Source organism: Heloderma suspectum, chromosome Z, assembly GCF_057233095.1.
Source record: "Heloderma suspectum isolate Gila_16-S chromosome Z, 16-S_ref, whole genome shotgun sequence".
Classification (NCBI taxonomy): domain Eukaryota; kingdom Metazoa; phylum Chordata; class Lepidosauria; order Squamata; family Helodermatidae; genus Heloderma; species Heloderma suspectum.
The window spans coordinates 2,774,409-2,793,369 of NC_139476.1; the positions used below are offsets into that span (position 1 = coordinate 2,774,409).

General features: G+C 45.5%; 1 protein-coding gene across 1 annotated transcript; it reads left to right on the forward strand.

Annotated features, from left to right (window-relative positions):
• Window positions 1–6,456: 6,456 nt before the first annotated feature.
• On the forward strand, window positions 6,457–7,368 carry LOC146333495 (E3 ubiquitin-protein ligase RNF167-like). Its single transcript, XM_084826363.1, has one exon. It carries the CDS (start codon window positions 6,457–6,459, stop codon window positions 7,366–7,368), a length of 912 nt encoding a protein of 303 aa, XP_084682489.1.
• Window positions 7,369–18,961: the final 11,593 nt, after the last annotated feature.

The following is an 18,961-nucleotide window of genomic DNA, read 5'->3' on the forward strand; positions in this document are numbered from 1 at the left end:
AAGCCTGGTTCTCTCAGGGAAGGGAAGGGAAGGGAAGGGAAGGGAAGAGGCCTGATTCTCTCAGGAAAGGGAAGGGAAGGGAAGAGGCCTGGTTCTCTCAGGGAAGGGAAGGGAAGGGAAGGGAAGGGAAGGGAAGGGAAGGGAAGGGGCCTGGTTCTCTCAGGAAAGGGAAGGGAAGGGAGAGGGAAGGGAAGGGAAGAAGCCTGGTTCTCTCAGGGAAGGGGAGGGGAGGGAAGGGGAGGGGAGGGAAGAGGCCTGGTTTTCTCAGGAAGGGAAGAGGGAAGGGAAGAGGCCTGGTTCTCCCATGGAAGGGAAGGGAAGAGGGAAGGCAAGGGGCCTGGTTCTCTCAGCAATGCTGACAGAGTGACCCTATTTCCTATTGCTTAGTATTTGTGTGGTGTTTTCTTAAGTGCTCAAAGATGGAAGACAGAGCAGACTTGAGCAACAGAAGACACTACAAGAACCAGTGGGAGCAAATGGCAGGGACATGGATTTTGGCTAAACATTAGCAGAAATGCCCTAACTGCAAGAGCTGCTTGAACATGCAAGAGGCTGCCTTGGGAGGCAGTGGGCTTGCCGTCATTGGAGGTATTTAAACAGAGCCTGCCGGAAGGCCATCTGTCAAGGATGCTGTCATTGCAAAATTCCTGCAGTGCAGTTGCTGAAATGAACAGACCTAAAAGAGTCAGAGAAAAACAACTGCAGCAGCAGCAGCAGCTTTGGCATGTGATCGGTTAAAAGCCAAGGGAGGGGCACTTTTCCCTCTCCCCGAAGTTCAGCTCTTCCTTCCAGTGGCAAAGCAGGACCTTTTCTCCTTAATTGCTCCTCTCTTACGCAGACGCCACTTGCATCTCCTTGGTGGCTTGTTGACATTTAAATAAATCAGAATCCAAACGAGCAAGTAAGTACATTGCGGGGAGTGAAGGGAGCTGCAGGAACTGGAGAAGAGGGGGACATCCCAAAGCAAGAGCTGCTGACATCACAGGCCAGCCCAGGCAGAGCTAGGTGGCACCACATTTTTCCTCTTGGGCGGAAGGACACAAATGGAGGCATCTGTGGAACTTCCCAAATGAGCACGGAGTGTGGAGTCAGGAAGCATTGTAGGAACCAACCTCGGGCCTTATTGGTGGTGATCCTGTTAGTTCTGGGCCTTAGAAGACCCTGTTAGTGCTAGACTTAGAGGCAGCCACTGAGTGGAGCCAGAGGCCAGGAGTCATATGCAACCAGTGACAGCACCAGATTTTTGAAGGCCCTTGGGCAAGAGGCCTTGATGAACCCCCTCCTTCAGCAAATCTACTTTCTGACTAGCATTGTCACCAGCGGCTATTGCTTGCTCCTCATTCTCATGTCGCTTACTTGACAGGCAGAGAGCCAGTGAGCAGGTATTGGCATCTCCTTCCTTCCTTCCTTCCTTCCTTCCTTCCTTCCTTCCTTCCTCCCTTCCTCATATTTATATCCTGCCTTTTGTCTTCCAAGGAACCCAAGGCAGCTTACATGATCCCTCTCCTCTCCATTTTATCCTCACAACAAGCCTGTGAGGTAGATCAGGCTGAGACTCAGTGATCTCACCACCATTGTTGTCTGGGCTGGAGCAAGAGGCAGGTGAACAAGCAGGTTGCAAGAGCAAAGAGGAGGAGGAACGCCAGGAGGCTGTTGTCAGTGAGTCCCTGCTGGAGTGTAGGCCCCTGGCAGGTGCCTGACCATACCGACCCTTGGTGCCAGGCCCAGATGCAATGGATTCTGTTGTTGCCTTAGCAAAGTCCCAGCCTACACAGGAAGGCTGAATAGTCCTTCCTGTTCAGGGGTAGCCAGCGGTCAGCCTAGTCAAGTGGATTGGATCACTTCCAAACCTAGAGGTGATTCAGTAACCACCAGAGAATGTTCCAACACAAAACCCTTTGGATTCACTGCATGGGGTAGCATTATTTGGGTTCACAATTCCCCAGTTCTAGCACCTGGCAGGTCCTAATGGACTATGAGATCAGCTTCTCTGCCCAAAAACCTCACAACAAGATTTCTGCCAACTTTGGTTGACGAAAGAAGGCAAGTTCTCTAGGGATGGAGGAAAATTTCAATCAGTTTGCTTTTTGGTAAGAACGTACCAGGGTTTTACTTCCTGTATCAATGTACAACCTAGAACGCAGGATATTGCAGAGTTGGAACAAGTGCAGAAAACAGCAACTAAAATGATCAAGGGGCTGGAGCAATTCACCTATGAGGAAAAGTTACAATATCTGGGACTGTTTAGCTTAGAGAAATGGTGAGTGAGGGGAGACATGAGAGAGGTGTACAAAATTATACTTGGTGTGGAGAAAGTGGACAGAGAGAGGTTTTTCTCCCTCTTTCATAATATTAGTTCTCACTTCTCAGGCTCATCCCATGAAGCTGAATAATGGGAGATTCAGGGCAGATAAAAGGAAGGGCTTCTTCACACAGCGTGGAGTTAAACTATGGAATACACTTCCACAAGATGTAGTTCTAGATGTAGATGACCACCAATTTGGATGGCTTTAAAAGGAGGTTGGATAAATCCATGGAGGAGAAGGCTATCGATGGCTACTAGGCTTGATGGCGATGTGCTACCACCAGTATCAGGGGCAGTATGCCTGTGTACACCAGTTTCTGGGGAGCCTGGGTGGGAGGGTGCTGTTGCACTCATGTCCTTCTTGTGGGTTTCCCGTGGACAGCTGGTTGATCATTGTGTGAACAGAATGCTGGACTGGATGGGCCCTTGGTCTGATCCAGCAAGGCTCTTCTGATGCTATGTTCTGAAGTTATGCTCTTATGATCTTAACACCTATCATCCTCCAGCTAACATGGCCATTGGCCATGCTGAGTGGAGATAATGGGAATTGTAGTCCATTCATGTGGAGGATACAAGGTTGTGGACGTCTGGTCAAATGCAGTTCAATGGCTCCAGGTCAGAGCTCTTACATTCCCTGCCAAAATTGTTTGAGGGGTAGGAGTTTGGTAGTCATCAAGAAGGAAAGATGAGTTTTGGAACATCTTCAGATCAACTTCTCCTGTCTCTGGGAGATTCTCCAGATTCAGGGCTGCCCCATAGGCAACAGCCTGAGCTGAGCCAGGATCCACAGGACCAGCCAGAAGCCAGGACTGAAAAGCAAGTTAGGACCAAAACCAAGATGAGAACTAAGTCAAGACCACAGAATAACCAAGGATGCAGGAACCCACCAGAGCACAGGAAGACCTTATTGTTCAAGCAGGTCTCAGCAGAAACAGGAAGACTTTTTTTTAATACTCTTTCCTGTCCATCTGGATTGGGTGGAGTCAGTCAGGGCCTGAAGGTCCTTCAATGAGAACGTCTGCTGCTATCTGCTGTTCAAAGACTCACACAGAGGGGTTCTCCACACAGTTCCAGCAGTTCCTGACAGTGGGGGCACTGTCAAAAGACTGCCTCTGCAGAGGGACAAGTCAGTTGGCACTAGCGATGGACAAACTTACCTCTGGTGAATTTTTGGTTTACTCAGAAAGTAACTAATTCATCCATGTGAGCTCAGATGAGAGTTTTCCTTTACTGCAAAATCTCATTCTGTGTATACAGCTTTTTATGCATGCACAGTATCAAGGTGCATCTTGGGAGAACATTTGGAATCACATAGTCTGGCATGATGTGTCCCCATGTTATGTGTTCCCTTTCTGATTGGTTGTTTGCACATGGCCTGCCTGTATGATGCCATCATGCGATGTTTACTCACCGTCATTGATCGCTGGTATGAAGATCGACCCACAGAGTCATCCTCGGAACCAAAGCTCTGGTGGCAGAGGGAAGAAGTTAATGAGTGCTTCAAGTGAGTTTGGGGGATGGGATCTAGGGGTACGATGACTGCGAATTTGGTTGGGGGGGCTGTGTACTACTTTACTGTGTATGCGCTAAAGCTCACAATGAATTCCAAGCTTAATAGCGAATTTGTAGTACATCAATCCAGACATGCTACAAAGGTGAGGATTGTGAACAGACAAATTTTGACCAACAACCCAACTAATTATGAAGTTTGGTGGCATCACTAGTTGGCATCCCATTATTCTCCTTGCTATGGGTTATCCAGATGGGCAAGGCTTCTCTATCCTTTGAGGTCAGTGCCGATGGGATGGGCCCTGGTGGCCAGAAAATTCCCTTGAGAGAGTCCTTGCATCAGCTCTTGGGTTGTCCACATTTCTTGGAAATGCTGTTAATGGATCCGACTGCTTCTGAGCCACCAAAGGCAAACTCATTTGAGTCAGAAGGAGACTGGCTGATAGAAGCATCGGCCCAGCAAGTCAAAGACAATGCCCCATGAGGAAGACTGACATCACTTCTAGTTGCCCCAGCAACTCAGAGTTATGCCCCACCCACTCATGAAGGCTTGATGCGAGACTTCCAGTGGGTTCATTCCTTTCTTCAGCAAGTCTTGGCTGAACATGGGGTGGGAATGGGTATGTTCTGTTTGCACTGACCCGTCTGTGATGGACCATTCATACATGCAAGTCTGTCATGGCTGAGCTGTAGGCAGCGGTCTGAGGTGAGCCAGGAACCAGGAATCACCAGGAACCATGGGTAACCAGGAACCAGAACTGAGGGACAAACCAGGGGGCAGGACCAAAGAGCAAACCAGAAGCTGGGGCCAGAGAACAATCAAAAGATGCAGGACAATGCCATGTCTAGGAGGATCAATAGCCAGTGCGCAGAGTTAGTCCTGGAGGTCCTTCACTGTGTGACGTCAGCCTTCCCCAACCTGTTGCTCTCCAGATATTTTGGACTACAGAGCCTGTCAGCCCCAACCAGCATGGCCAATGGTCAGGGATGATCGCACCCATGGTCCAAAACATCTGAAGGACTCCAGGTTGGAAGAGGGTGGCTTAGGTCATTGCTGCAACCTGCAGTTCAGTGGCTCACCACATGGGGCAGCTGCACATAGATCCTGGCAGCTTCTGACAAAGCCATCCCGTCATGCACTCAGTGGAGGCTCATGGCTTGAATTTTGGTGGAGCTGTGAATCCATTCTGGGTTTCAGCGAGAAACTCTAAAAATAGAGAACTCTATTTTTAATCCAGAACCCTAAAATAGTTACCCAGGGTGCTGAACCCTAGCCCCAAAATAGCTTGGATAGTTCCTTTTGGGTTCTGGATAGTTCTGACTGAAATCCTGAGTGGATTCACAGCCCCACCAAACTCAGAGCCATCAGCCTTTGCTGCTTGCAGTAGCGGTGTGATCGAGTGATACAGCCTTTTTCAATAACAATTTTTTATTGAAAATTTTCAACAAAACAAACAAGAGGAAAACAAAAAATGTAGCTACATAGATTTGAATATATCCATTTTAATGCATACATATGAAGTGTGTGTGTGTGTAAATCCAATTGTAAGAATTTATACATCAGCTTCAATGAAAGCAGACAAAATATCCATAGAAGTATCCATTCCCAAGTAGCATCTATATACCACCCCTTCAAATGTTAAAAGCGTTGTTAGATCCTCAGTCCATTGCATTATAGGAGGTGAGCCTTTATCCTTCCAGTGTTGTAATATCAGTGTTTTAGCTATCAGAAGGACACAGAAAACCCGTTGCGCTGACCAGGCATTAATTTCCAGAAAGCAGGTGTATAATTTAAGAGGACATGTACATCAGTAAATATTAAAGAGGGTTTCAATACAAGGTTTATCCATATAATAACCTACTCCTAAAAAAAGACAACCATGGGGCATTGCCAAAACATATGGCTAAAAGAAGCATTAGTTGTGTTACACCTCCAGCAATTTGCCAGCTTAGACAAACCCTTATTAACAAGATGTGGCATCCAATAGACACAGAACAAGAGATTTTGCAGAATAAGGCATAACCTGAGATCCATAGACACTTCAATTACAGATGCTAAAGTGGAAGTCCATTAATTTAGGCAATATGGGACAATCCATCCCTTTGTGCCATAGTTGTGTGATTATGAGTGACCCAGCCTTAAGTTCCCAAGAAATTGCACAGTGGGTGGAGATAAGGAGAAAATACTCAGCACCATGGAGCAGAAGTAAGCCCTCTAGCTTGCAAGATTCTCATGACATTGGTGTGTGTGTGTGTGTGTGTGTGTTCTCTCCCCTCACCTCTCACTGCTATCCCCCCCCCCCACACACACACCTCTACCCACCAGCCAGGGATATAGACCAAACACTGTATGAGTGATGTCACAAGGGCAGTTTCAAACTAGTAGTGGGATGTGGGTAGGAGGTACATGAACTGTGGCGGAAAGTGTGTGTCTATGTGTGTCCGCACACGCATGTGTGAGTGACCAGGTGGAACTTCTGTGATTCAAAGTCTCTTTCCAAGCTCCTTCTGAGGAAGGAACCACTGCCACTCCTGTTACCTTAAAGGTTCCTAAACCAGCTCTCCGAGATGCCCAGGTGAGACCCTGATGTTCCACCAAATTCTCCATCCCACCGTCCTGTCTGCAGAAGGCGATTCCTGCCATGCGGCTCTCGCTCCTGTCTCCTCCTTCACTGGTGGCCTTCTCCTTGCTCCTCAAAGCCACCATGGCAAAACCATTTGTCCACCTGGTCTATGCCCATAACTCTACCTGCCTCGATTTTAAAGCTGTCCCTGCCTGCTTTGGCCCACTGCTCCCTCGAACGGGTCTCATGGGTTACCTCATTGAGGCGGTGCCCGCGAACGCCTGCCAGCCTATCGATGCCCCTCCTGCCTCCAACAGGACCCCTCCGGGCTTCATTGTGCTGATCCGTCGGTACGACTGCCCCTTTGGCATCAAAATCCTCCATGCCCAGCAAGCTGGGTACCGGGCTGCCATCGTCCACAACATCTACTCAGATTTGCTGGTGAGCATGGCCATCAAGATCAAAGAGACTCGGCAGCAGGTCTTGATTCCTTCCCTCTTTATTGGGGGGTCAGCTGCCCAACTCCTGAGAAGGCAGGTCCATTCTGAGAAGGGCACTAAAGTCACAGTGGTGGTGCCTCGGGGTTACTACAACCCCTGCTGGGACAAGGTGGATATCTCCTTTTGGGACCCAGCTCGGCATTACTTGCACTTCTGGCCTGGTTACTGCACTCAACAACTCATCATCGAATTCGTCCAAGAGTTTGGGTTTCTGATCATCCTTGGCATGGGTGTGAGTTTTTTGCTGGTTGCTGGTTGGATGAAGTGGCGCCGAAGGAACAGCAGCATCAGAGTGAAGACCTTCAAGAGAGGTGACAGGTATGATTCGTGTGTGATCTGCATGGCTGAGTACGAAGCCGGCGAACGGCTGAAAATCCTTCCTTGCGGCCACGCCTATCACAACACCTGTATCGACACCTGGCTTCTCATCCAGCCCAGGGCTGGGAAAACCTGCCCAATTTGCAAACAAAAGGTCAACACTACCATCTAGAGATGTGAGAAATGAAGGGGTCATTGCATGAGTGGAGAGGAGGAGGAAGGTGGAAAAACCAAATGGAAAAATCCGAAACAACAAAATTCTCCCAAATGTCAGCTGTTGTCCCCTTCTTTTTATTGCAATTCAGTGTGTAATGTTCAGGATCAGGTACAGATGTGGTCAGCCTTTGTGTTGTTGTTGGGTTTTTTGGTTTTTAAAAAATAATAATCATAATAAAGTGCATTCTCTTGGGAGTTCTGAGGGCTGCCAATCTGGAGGTGAAAGAATGAGTAGGAATGAGAAAATCAGGTGGGCTTGAGCTCACTGAAATTCTCCAAATTTTACTTCAAAGCTCAGTTCAGCTTTCCCACATGCTCGTTTGTGACATTTTCATTCAGAAGTTTATAGGACATGTGAAATCCCATTGGACCCTCACATCACCTGACCTGGTAACCGCAGTACTGCCCTCTGGCCAACTGTGGTGGAGGCGCCCAAGTGCAGCAAAGAGTAGAACCTCAATCCCATCTTCCGACAAAAAAGGCACAGATCTCAAGTTGGCTTGGGTCTATGTCCCAGTGTCCCCAGTTCAAGACCCCTACTGCCTTTTACAAAAGCCCAATATTAGGGAGAGCTGTGGAGTTTTATCTATTTATTATTGTTATATATTGTTTATTATTCATTATGTAAATGCAAAATATACATCTATATTTATGCTGTTTTTCTGTTACATTGAAAAAGAGAAGGGATGCAAACCCCAAATAAATATGCTAAAAAACCATGAAGAACATGTTCATCATATCAATCTTAACTCATTTTATAATCCAATATTCTTATTCTCTGTCTCTTTTAATTCCTAATTTCTCTTTAATATACTGCATTACTAATTTCCAGCTTCTCAGGGTTACTTTATAGCAGAGGTGGGGAACTTGTGGCCCTCCAGATATTATTGGACTACAGCTCCCATCATCCATCACAATTGACTGCTCTAGCTAGGGCTGATGGAATTTGCAGTCCAACAACATCTGGAAGGATTCAAGATGCTCACGTCTGCTTTATAATTCTATGATTTCGAGTGGTTCCTGGATTCTCTTTATTAACTCTGTTTTACTTCGCCTTTGACTATTTTCTCCACATTTCTCAATCCATCATTCTAGCTGATGTCGGAATACATAAGATTTGCCTCTGTTTATCTATCAGTGTGCATTTTTAACATTTAGTAGACATTGAACCACATCCTTTTAAGCACACAGACATAGCTGGCCTTCACACCTTTCCCATTAGTCATTGTTACTTAGCAAACTTAAGCTCTGATGGGGAGGGATTCTTCACAGACCCAATTTGGGGCCAAGCAAACTCTGTACTGGGATCTGTCAATTCCAAAAGTAGATGTGAGTAACCACACCTCGCTCCTCCTCTAGTAAAGGGGTGCAGAAGAACCTCTTTCAGCCTAAGGGCGAAATTCCAGTTTGGATAAGCTCTCAGGGGCTGCATTCCTATGGTGAGTGTAGCCAAAGGCAAAAAGGATGGGGCCAAACCCCCAAATACCAGCACAGTTTAGCTTAAGGGAGCAATCCTATGGCTCCTGGACAGCATCTGAGAGGCTATAGGGTTGTTTGGATCCCTTGATCTGAGGTCCGAGACAGCACTCTAACTGTGGACCCAGGAGTCCAAGCTCCCTGCCCATTCCCCTCCCCATCGCAGCTGGCATGTGCCTCTCTGAGGTCACAAAAGCGATGGTTCTGTGGGCAGGGAGAGGGCTGGGGAGACCAGCTTATGAAGACTCTTCCAGCCAGCCCTGCCTCTTTCCCTCCTGTTCTGCAGAGGCCCAGGTAGATGGGTGAAGAAGCCAGTCTAGCAAAATGCTGAGCGGGAGGAGCACAGAGGCAAAGACTGCCTCTGTGCTACTCCTGCTGTGCATAGGATACCCATCAACTTCTAAGGTCGGAGGCTGATGGGCATCACAATAGGATTGTGCCCGTTTACTGCCAGTAACTAGGCTTTAGGAGAGGCATTTCAACGTTTTAGAATGGGGGAAAGCTGCACAAAAACCATGAAACCACCAAACAACTGGTAGTCAAGAGAACAGTGGGATGGAGCTGTGGCCTTCTGGGAAACCCCAGGGGGCCAGATTGGGACCTCTAGAAGGCCAGGTTTGCCCCATGGGCCTGATGTTCTGCACCCCTGAGCTATAGGATCTATTTCACTTTGATAAAATGTCAACTAAGGATGGATATGAACATCAGAAGCACCCTGCTGGATCAGACCAAGGGTCCATCTAGTCCAGCATTCTGTTCATACAGCGGCCAACCAGCTGTTGACCAGGAACCCACAAGCAGGGCATGAGAGCAGCAGCAGCCTCCCACCCATGTGCCCCAGCAACTGGAGTACATAGGCTCACTGCCTCTGGTTCTGGAGGGAGCACATAGCCATCAGGACTAGTAGTCAATGATAGACTTTTTCTCCAGGAATTTGTCCAACCCTCTTTTAAAGCCTTCCAGATTGGTGGCCATCACTACATCCTGTGGTAGCGGATTCCATAGTTTAACTAGGCACACGCTGTGCGATGAAGTCCTTCCTTTTATCTGTCCTGGATCTCCCACCAATCAGCTTCATGGGATGACGTGAGCTGAGCTGAAATTTCCCAGAAGAATACGTGTTTCTGAGAAAATCACTAAGCTCTGTATTTTTCTCATGGACCCCTTCCTAGGGGGCAGGGGCGGGGGGGAAGCCACTCTGTGGAATTTTCTCCAGATATTCTCCACCATCATTTTGGGTCTGGTAAGTGCCCCAACTCACCCTGAATACCTTGAAATGATGCACATTCTGAAGCATTGCAGATGGTAGACAGGCTGCCCCTCCACCCCCCTTGAAGTAGCAGCAAAACAAAACGGACACCATCGGATGGGGGGGAATCATAGAATCATAGAATAGTAGGGTTGGAAGGGGCCTACAAGGCCATCGAGTCCAACCCCCTGCTCCATGCAGGAATCCAAGTCAGGGCATCCCTGACAGATGGCTGTCCAGCCTCGTCTTGAATGCCTCCAGTATGGGAGAGCCCACCACCTCCCCAGGGAATTGATTCCATTGTTGTATTGCTCTAACAGGAAGTTTTTCCTGATGTTCAACCAGATAGAAGTTGTACTACCGCTGCTGCTAATGGTGATCCCACCACCTGAGAATCTATAGGCAAAATTGGGTGAAATGTCCCCTCCAATGATTCTGCCCACAAAGAGGGTGGAGAATTTGGGGGGGGGGCATTTGTGCCTGGCTCTAGATATTGTAGATCAACCTTCTCCAATGGGGGGGTCCCTCCAGGTGGTTGGGCCTACAACTCCCATCCATTGGTCATGTTCACTGAGGCCAACATCAAGAAAGACCACCCCCCTATTGCAATAGAAGTGAGTAAACATCTGAGTAGCATGGAGGCATTGTTTTCTCCTCTTAATCTTAGAAACTCCATTGCCCCAGCTGATCAGCAGTTGATTCAAGATGGGTTAAGATATATGGAGAGAGAGAGAGAGAGAGAGAGAGAGAGAGAGAGAGAAATCATTCATCAGACGGCACAGAATTAATTTTTGGAATCAGGCTGCCACAACATGTGGTGAATGCCACCAGCTTAGATGGTTTAAAAGTTGATGGAGGATGAGTCTATTCGCCATGACAGCTAAATGGCACCTTCTGTGTTCAGGACATGTCTGGCTAACAGTTGTTGGATAGCACACAACAACTGTTGACTGCGCCTGCTATGGGTGAAAGGTCTCCCCAAATTCAGCAGCAGGTGGTGAAATGGGGGGAGGAGGGGGATTTTAGCAAATATTCTGTGGTGGGTTGAAGTTTTTCTGAGAAATGTCAAGTCAATTGATCATCTTTCTTCCTTTCTTTCAGATATTTTTAAAGTTATGTTTATCATATGAAATTAATTATTGTAATTTAAAAGCGGGTCAATTGATCTTTCTTTCAGATAGTTTAAAGTCATGTTTATTTTACAAAATTAATTATTATAATTCCAAAGCAATTTTAAAATGCTGTGTCTACATGATTGCCATTGATGGGTCTTGATTGCAACTTTGCTCCCACACACACCTACTGGAATGAAGAGGCAAAAACAGGGTGGCCATGTGTCCTCTTTTACAGAGGATAGTCCTCTGTTTCATCAACTCCCAGAGGATTGTCTTCTATTTTGAAAGTGTCATGTATTTGAAGGACTGTCCTGTCCAAGTCCAGTAAAAAGAAGAACAACCCAAAGTGTCTTGAAGTTGCCCATCAAGATCTCCTGGACAGCAGACTGAACAATGCACACACAGGCCACCTGCTCTCAGTCTTCCACAATTCTAATGATTATTTCTAAATTTGCACATACCCATTTAAATCAATGTATGCAGATTTTATGCATATCGGTGTCCTCTTTTGGCCTCTATTTTGGTAATGCATCTCTTGTTTATTTTTGGTAATTCACAAGTGGCTGCTTTTCAGAAGACATTTTATGAGAACATTTCTGAGATGTTCCTTTTTCACACACAACCCCTAGAAAAAGAAAGCTATCGGACAGAATTTTCTCCACCGTGTGTGTGTGTGTGTGTGTGTGAGTGTGCAGAGTTGCAAGCAAGACCCATCAACAGCAATCATATAGACACACACGTGTGGTGGCTTCCATTTTCTGCCAACAATGGCCTGGAATGATGTTTGATCCAAGCAAAATGTACAGAATGCAAAATGTAAGCCAGGCTGCCAATACAGTTGCTCCTGTGCTACTCCTTGCAGTGGAAGAGGAAGACAAAGAAGAACAGGAAGTGGAAGAAGAGGAGGAGCCGCTACTAATTTCTGCTGCTACTAATTTATTTAATGCATTTATGAATGTCACCCTCAGCCTAAAAGGTAGCTCGAAGTGTTATACCACAAAAATTCCATTAAAAACTTCACAACATGAAACAAAAAACACAGAACAACCATAAATACAATGAAATCTAAGATCTACAACTAAGATTAACGTTAGGGAGCAGGATAAAACCACATCAAGTGGCATTAAAATCCTGATGGAACAAAAGAGTCTTTACTGCCCATCTACATGAGAGTAACAGGGGAGAGTCAATCTCACCTCCCTCCAGACTGAGGAGGTTCCACTGTTGCGGGGGCTACTACACAAAAGTTCTGTCTTGAGCACCCGCTGATCTAGCCTGTCTAGATGGTGTGACATATAACAGGGCCTCCATTGATTATCATAAATTATGGGCAGGTTCTCGGGGGAAGAGGTGGACCTTCAGAGTTTCTGGTCCCATTTAGGGCTTTGTAAGGTCAGAACCAGCACCTTGAATTGTGCCTGGAAACAAACCAGAAGCCATTGAAGTTGATCCAGGATTGGTGATTCACAGTCTCCAAAGCATGCTCCTGACGAAAGTCTATCCTTCCAATTTTGCACTGGTGAAGTTTCCAAACACCTTTCAAGAGCAACTCCATGAAGAATGCATTACATTCAGTAAGCTGAACATTCAGTAAGCTGAACAGGAGGTGGTTAAGATCACTGCGGCCAGATCTTCTTCCCCCAGGAATCTGAGCACCAGACAAGGTTGTGCAAAGGCACTACTGACAATGGTTGCTACCTGTTTGTCCAGAAGGAGCACCAGTTCAGGAGCACCTCCCAGATGTGTACCTGATCTTCATGGGGAGTACTATTCCATCCAGAACAGGGTGTATCCCCAAGAAGATGTTGGAGATTTTATCTTCTCCCTGGAAATTAGGGATGCATGAGGAATCTGTTTCAGTTTTATTTTGATCAGGATTTACCCAGTTTGCACCTCCCTGACCAAACACGGACTCTGATGCAATCTGTGGTCGAAGTCCATACATTTCTGAGCTTGCAACGTAATTTGCATACCCCCCCCCAATGCAAGTACATTTGAAAAATGCACATGAGAAAATGTGTACTGCAAATTCACTTTGACCAATGGGAGAAGAATGCATACATTTCAAAGAAGTGTACAATTGATGTGTACTTTTGGAAAAATACTCATTAAAATATGTATGGATTTTCATGTGGAAACAAACGAAGTTCCATGAGCTTGAGTTTTGCTGATTCACACATCCCTGCTGGAAATGGAGAAGATTATTTTCTCTGAACTTCACAGAGAGCTTTGGCTATTGGGTGGTGTAGAAATGAAGTGAATGAATGTGTGCATACATGAATGAATGGATTAATGAAATGGCCCCTTAACTATTTCTCCCACAGATAAGATTAAGAATGTCAAGATGCCATTTGCACACACTCCCGCACACACCTAGTTTATTGGGTGTTTAGAATATTTATATCAGGTTTATCCACAGACTTCCAAATTCCAACTTCAAATATTCCGTTCCATAAAATGATGGGAAAAGAAACTCAGAAATAATTTTTTTAAACAAACTATTGAAAATACATTTTTCATTATTATAAAAATTAAACAAGGTTAAGACTAGAGATGTCTGGCCTTTTGGGGGCCCGACGGATCCCTGCTGCCCATCCAGCTTACTTTGCATTCGCAAGCTGTGCTGTGGGCTTTTCCCCAAATCCAAGAACTTCTCCAGCTCTCTCTCTCTCTCTCTCTCTCACACACACACACACACATCAATAGAAAGTTGTGCAAATTTCACGTGCAATTTGCATAACTTGTGCAAATGTTGTTGTTGTTGTTCAGTCGTTCAGTCGTGTCCGACTCTTCGTGACCCCATGGACCATAGCACGCCAGGCCTTCCTGTCCTGCGCTCTCTCCCGGAGTGTGCTCAAGTCCATATTCATTGCATCAGTGATGCTATCTAGCCATCTCATCCTCTGCCGTCCCCTTCTCCTTTTGCCTTCAGTCTTTCCCAGTATCAGGGTCTTTTCCAGGGAGTTTTCTCTTCGCATTAGGTGGCCAAAATATTGGAGCTTCAGCTTCATTATCTGTCCTTCCAATGAGCAGTCAGGGTTGATTTCCTTTAGGATGGATTGATCTGACCTCCTTGCAGTCCAGGGGACTCGTAAGAGTCTTCTCCAGCACCACAGTTCGAAAGCATCAATTCTTCGGCGCTCAGCCTTCCTTATAGTCCAGCTCTCACAGCCATACATTACTAGTGGGAAAACCATAGCTTTGATTAGACGGACCTTTGTCGGCAAGGTGATGTCTCTGCTTCTTACTATGCTGTCTAGGTTGGCCATAGCTTTCCTCCCAAGGAGCAAGCGTCTTTTAATTTCATGGCTACAGTCACCGTCTGCGGTGATCTTGGAGCCCAAGAAAGTAAAATCTGTCACTGCTTCCATTTCTTCCCCTTCCATATGCCAGGAAGTGATGGGGCCAGATGCCATGATCTTCGTTTTTTTAATGTTGAGTTTCAAACCAGCTTTTGCACTCTCCTCTTTCACCCTCAACAAGAGGCTCTTGAGATCCTCTTCGCTTTCTGCCATTGGGGTGGTATCGTCTGCATATCGGAGGTTGTTGATAATTCTCCCGGCAATCTTAATTCCGACCTCTGATTCATCCAACCCGGCATTTCTCATGATGTACTCTGCATATAAGTTAAATAAGCAGGGTGACAATATGCAGCCTTGTCGTACTCCTTTCCCAATTTGGAACCACTCGGTTGTTCCATGTCTGGTTCTGACTGTTGCTTCTTGACCCTCGTACAGGTTTCTCAGGAGACAGGTAAGGTGGTCTGGTACTCCCATCACTTTCAGAATTTGCCACAGTTTGTTGTGATCCACACAATCAAAGGCTTTAGCGTAGTCAATGAAGCAGAAATAGACGTTTTTCTGGAATTCTCTTGCTTTCTCCATGATGCAGCGAATATTGGCGATTTGATCTCTAGTTCCTCTGCCTCTTCGAAACCCAGCTTGTACTTCCGGTAGTTCTCGGTTCACATACTGCTGAAGCCTAGCTTGTAGGATTTTGAGCATCACCTTGCTGGCATGTGAAATGAGCGCAATTGTGCGGTAGTTTGAACACTCTTTGGCGTTGCCCTTCTTTGGAATTGGAATGTAAACTGACCTTTTCCAGTCTTGTGGCCATTGTTGAGTGTTCCAGATTTGTTGGCATATTGAATGCAGCACTTTAACAGCATCATCTTTTAGGATTTTAAATAGCTCGGCTGGAATACTGTCATCTCCGCTAGCTTTGTTGTTACTAATGCTTCCTAAGGCCCACTTGACTTCACTCTCGAGGATGTCGGGCTCATGTTCAGTGACCGCACTATCATGGCTATCAGGGACATTCAGATCTTTCCTGTATAGTTCTTCTGTGTAACTTGTGCAAATACTGGCCAGAATTTGGTTCACTGGTGCAAATTAAGCAAATTGCAGCCAGAATTTGTACAAATTACACAAATTGCACCCACAATTTGCACAACTTTCTATTGATGAGAAAAAAACAACAGCCATGTTTGGTGAGCTGGTCTGAGTTGATGCAGCTCATGTCTGACTACCTCCCAGGTAAGCAAGCCAAAGTACGAAGGGCCAACCTGCTGAAAGCTCAGAGAACCCCCACCCCACCCCAGACAGATTCCTCCAACATCCCTAGTTAAGACAAAATGAAAAACAACCCATAGCCCTTAACAAATCTGCAGAAGTTGCTCATGAACCATTATGGATTGGAATGCAAACATTGCAACTGATTCAGCTACATAAGATTGGGTATCCGTGATCAGAGGTTAGGAGGAGTGTGAGTACTGTTGATACATATAGGAAGATGCTTTATATTGCTGCTCAGTCTAGTTTAGCACTCTATGCTACACTGTCTGGCAGTGGCTCTCCAGAGGTTCAAGCAGGATTCTTTCCTAGACTTTCCTGTAGATGTTGGGGATTGAACTGACAATCTTCTGCATGCAAAGCTGGGCTTCTTCCACTGACCTACGTCCCTTACCTATGCTCACCAGCACAAGCTAGCCTTACATCCCTCCATCCCCACACTGGAACATGCCTGTTCTGACCCATCTAAGAGCAAATGTGGTCTCTGAGTGTAGATCCTTCTGTGGCCAATATGGCACCATCCATGCACGAGAGGCTTGGGGGACTCACAGGGGTTGCAGAAGTAGAAAAAAAAAACACACCCACATAATTCTCATACATCCCTAAACTAGATGGACTGGGAATCTGACTCAGTACAAGGCAGCTTCCGATTTTCCTATGAGACTGTCTGGCATAACTTGCTGGTGTTCGCTCCAAGACTTGTGTAGGGAAAAGTCCACTCCCACCTGCATATTGAGAATGAGCCATTGCTGAAATCCAAGAGAATTATCTTTATCCTTTTTTTGCTTTCAGTCTGCCCTATGCCCGACTCCTTCCATCTTTATATTTAAGTTAATCTTTTGTTTCATGTTGCCTTCTTTCTCCGTGTTCTTGCTTGGTGAAGACAGTTCTGTCCCCACACCTTCAGTTTTTGTTAATGTATTGTGTGTATTGAGCACCCCCCCCCCAGGGTATTTGTACTCTGGAAAGTGCAAACCACTAAGGCATGATTGCAGCCCTCTGGGGTAATCTGGAAAAAGTTCCAAGCTGCTACTGCTTGCTACAGCTGAACAAATCAAACACCCTTTCAGTAATGTGTTAAAATGGGTCGAAGCTGGTTCAGAAGACAGTGGAGAAAGGGGCTCAGGCATTTCAAGGAGGAAAACCATGACCAATGCTATCTTACAAACCCCCCAACTCCCCCTTCCCCCCAAAGTTACACCTCCATGAGCTTTTTCTTCCATTCGACACATTCCTCAAGAGCGATCAGCGCAGCAGCATCCTGTAATGATTCTTCTATCGGTGTGACTGGGAGCGAAGGACACTGTGAAATTTTTCACCTTTCCAGCTGCTTTGATGAATTTGCATAAGAAGAAACCCCTTGAATCATAAAAGAAAGAAGGAAGTCTCCCAAGTTGGATCCTGGACTTGGTCTTTTTCAGTCCCTGACATGGCAGCCTCCTCTGGGGATGTGCAAGTAATGCAAACACCCAAGGAATTCCAAGGCTCCTCAAAATGCTTTGGGGAGGGGATGTTTCTTCTTAGGAAGAACCTCCAAATTCCTTCCCTTGAACCTGGGACATTGCTGTGGCAGCATTCCAGGTTCTTGGGGTCCTGGGAAGCAAAGTTTCATGGATTCGGGTGCCCTGGTGAATTACATTTCCCAGGCTCTCTACCACTTGGAGTGCTACCATTGCAGCATTCGAGGTGCCAGGAGTGGAGGATTTGCATATAGGCTGCCACTGCCTCTCTACAATTCCCATCAGTTATGTTTAGGGGATAAGGCAAGGAGGGTGGGAGGGCTGATTGGCAAAGGAGTAAGGGCCAAAACTCAATATGGACCAGGTCTGAATTCAAAAGGGGCTGGATTAAGCTCATATTAATAAACTCATATGGCTTAAGTTCATATTGATGAGATTAAACTGGATTAAGCTCATATTAATAAACTCATATAAACTGGATTAAGCTCATATTAATAAACTCATATAAACTCATTAAACTGGGTTAAACTCATATTAACAAACTGCGTTAAACTCATATTAATAAACGCATATAAACTCAATTAAACTGGATTAAGATGGATTTGTTGTTGTTCAGTCATTCAGTCGTGTCCGACTCTTCGTGACCCCATGGACCATAACACGCCAGGCCTTCCTGTCCTCCGCTCTCTCCCGGAGCGTGCTCAAGTTCATATTCATTGCTAAACTGGATTAAGGTCATATTAATAAACTCATATAAACTCAATTAAACTGGATTAAACTCATATTAATAAACATATAAACTGGATTAAGGTCATATTAATAAACTCATATAAACTCAATTAAACTGGATTAAACTGGATTAAGATGGATTACGGTCATATTAATAAGATCATATAAACTGGATTAAGATATTAATAAACTCATATAAACTCAATTAAACTGGATTAAACTGGATTAAGCTCATATTAATAAACTCATATAAACTGGATTAAGATATTAATAAACTCATATAAACTCAATTAAACTGGATTAAACTGGATTAAGATCATATTAATAAACTCATATAAACTGGATTAAGATATTAATAAACTCATATAAACTCTATTAAACTGGATTAAACTGGATTAAGCTCATATTAATAAACTCATATAAACTGGATTAAGCTCATATTTATATACTCATATAAACTCAATACACTCATATTAATAAATGCATTATGATTAAGCCCATACTGGGATCCCACCTTTTTTCCCTGGTGGAGTTTGTATTCTGAACTCCTGAATTTGTTCCCATTGCTCATTCCACATCACATCAGATGTGCCTACCACCACACAGAGAATCCCTCTACTAGTCCCAGACTCTCAAACAGGATGTTCAGTGCTGCCAAAAGGCAGATAATGACAATGGTATGGATTGTCAACCTCCACCCCTTGAGTAATTGTGCTGGTCTCATCAGAAGTCTGTAAAATGGAACCTCCACATTTACATAAAAATTCCACACCTCTGGCAAAATTCTGTGGTAAGCCTAACCCTCTCCCATGATCCAATTATGTAGGAAGTGCCCTTCTTCCTCTTCCTGATGAGGGAAAATAGCCCCCCACCATCTTCTGGCTGGATTAGCGTTTGGAACAAATGACATTGCCTGTATGGCAGAGATTGGCAACCAGCTGCCTGAGAG

Excerpts from the sequence above, each read along its gene's own strand:
- LOC146333495 (XM_084826363.1), top strand. The coding sequence starts at position 6,457 with ATGCGGCTCTCGCTCCTGTCTCCTCCTTCACTGGTGGCCTTCTCCTTG.